Source organism: Stegastes partitus, unplaced genomic scaffold, assembly GCF_000690725.1.
Source record: "Stegastes partitus isolate 25-593 unplaced genomic scaffold, Stegastes_partitus-1.0.2 Scaffold1, whole genome shotgun sequence".
In the NCBI taxonomy this organism is placed as follows: domain Eukaryota; kingdom Metazoa; phylum Chordata; class Actinopteri; family Pomacentridae; genus Stegastes; species Stegastes partitus.
In genome coordinates this window covers 148,692-150,025 of record NW_007577732.1, presented here as the reverse complement: position 1 = coordinate 150,025, position 1,334 = coordinate 148,692, and the positions used below count along the sequence as shown (strand labels likewise).

The 1,334-nt window shown below is 40.9% G+C and overlaps 1 protein-coding gene across 1 annotated transcript in view; it reads left to right on the top strand.

The window, feature by feature from the left end:
* The window catches only part of LOC103376129 (uncharacterized protein K02A2.6-like), a 21,095-nt gene that overhangs the window by 1,438 nt on the left and 18,323 nt on the right, over window positions 1-1,334 (top strand). Inside the window, 1 exon segment of the mRNA XM_008306531.1 lies at window positions 975-1,012. Coding sequence (XP_008304753.1) covers window positions 975-1,012 — 38 coding nt within the window.

Below are 1,334 nucleotides of genomic sequence, written 5' to 3'. Positions count from 1 at the left end.
AATAATTGTTTTTTTTTAGTGTTATTAAACAATTTTTCTTAAAATCCGTGGGGTTAGAGTTTTATTTTTGTTTTTGTTAGTCTGTAGGGGTTGTCTGATATATGTTTTTCTATTTTGGAGGGGTTTTGGGGTTGGTTTACTATAGTTGGGTTTGCTTAGATTTTTAAGTTTTATTAGTAGATAAATCTGGGGATTATGGGTTGAATTGTTAATATTGTTTTTATTATTATTTTTATTTTTTATCTTTAGGTAGTTTGTGGATTAAGAGAAAAAGTTGGTTTTGACTTTTATTAATTGGTCTATTGTGGGGTCCGTCAGTATTATTCTTTAACAATTTGGCTTTCCCTGGGGTTAGCCTGATATAAGTGATATGTTTGTCCCAGGAGGATTTCCTCTGACGATTTTTGTGGGTTCCCATGGGTTGAGGTCTATATTGGGGGTGTTAGTCTTTGTTGCGGTTTTAAGTTGGAGAAAGTTTTCGATGTCCGGATCTATTGTTTGTTGGGGGTACGTAGAGGTTCTAGTGTTCTTGAAGAGTAATAAGTTTGTTTTGTATTGGTTAGGGTTAGGTTTTTGAAATCTGTCTCGATAGGGTTTAGGGTTAGGTTTAGGGTTAGGGTTAGTGTTATTTGGTCCCCCACAAGTGGGGGACACAGCCTTGACTCCCAGATGGGAGCCAAGAGTGCACAGTCATCCAGCACCCAAGGACCACTGCCAGGGTCCCCACCCCCACCCCACAGCTCTCTATAATAATAAGGGTGCTTCGCGACGCGTTTCGTACCCCGCATGGGACTCATCAGGCATGGCACATAAATTCAGTTTAGATGTTTCCCCTCTGATAGTCCAAGGCCGAATGAACTGCAAGGCGGCCAAATGTCTTTTATAGCGCTTGCAGTTATTTAAAGTTATAATTAACTTTTTTCTTTTACAGGTTTCCAGGTAAGTAATATTAACTCTCTCTTTTTCCCTTACAGGACCCCAGGATCCAGGTGAGTGGCGTCCAGATTTCCAGGTAAGTATTAATTTTTTTGGTGTCCAAATTTTCCAAATATGCCAAATTTTTTATTTTCCAAATTACAATCCCATGTGCACCAGTCACATCAGTCCAAACAGTTCCATCTCCCAACAGATCCCACAGACAATCCCCCCCCAGAATAAGAGAGGGTTTAGGGTTAGGGCCGAATTGTAGGCTAGGGTTAGGGCTAAGTCAGCTTGGATAGGCTCCAGCCCCCCCCCGCACGACCCGAGTATGGATTAAGTGGTGTATAGATAATGGATGAATGGATGGATGTTCAGATGTACCAAGGGTGAAATGATTGTGGAAATGTCCAGTC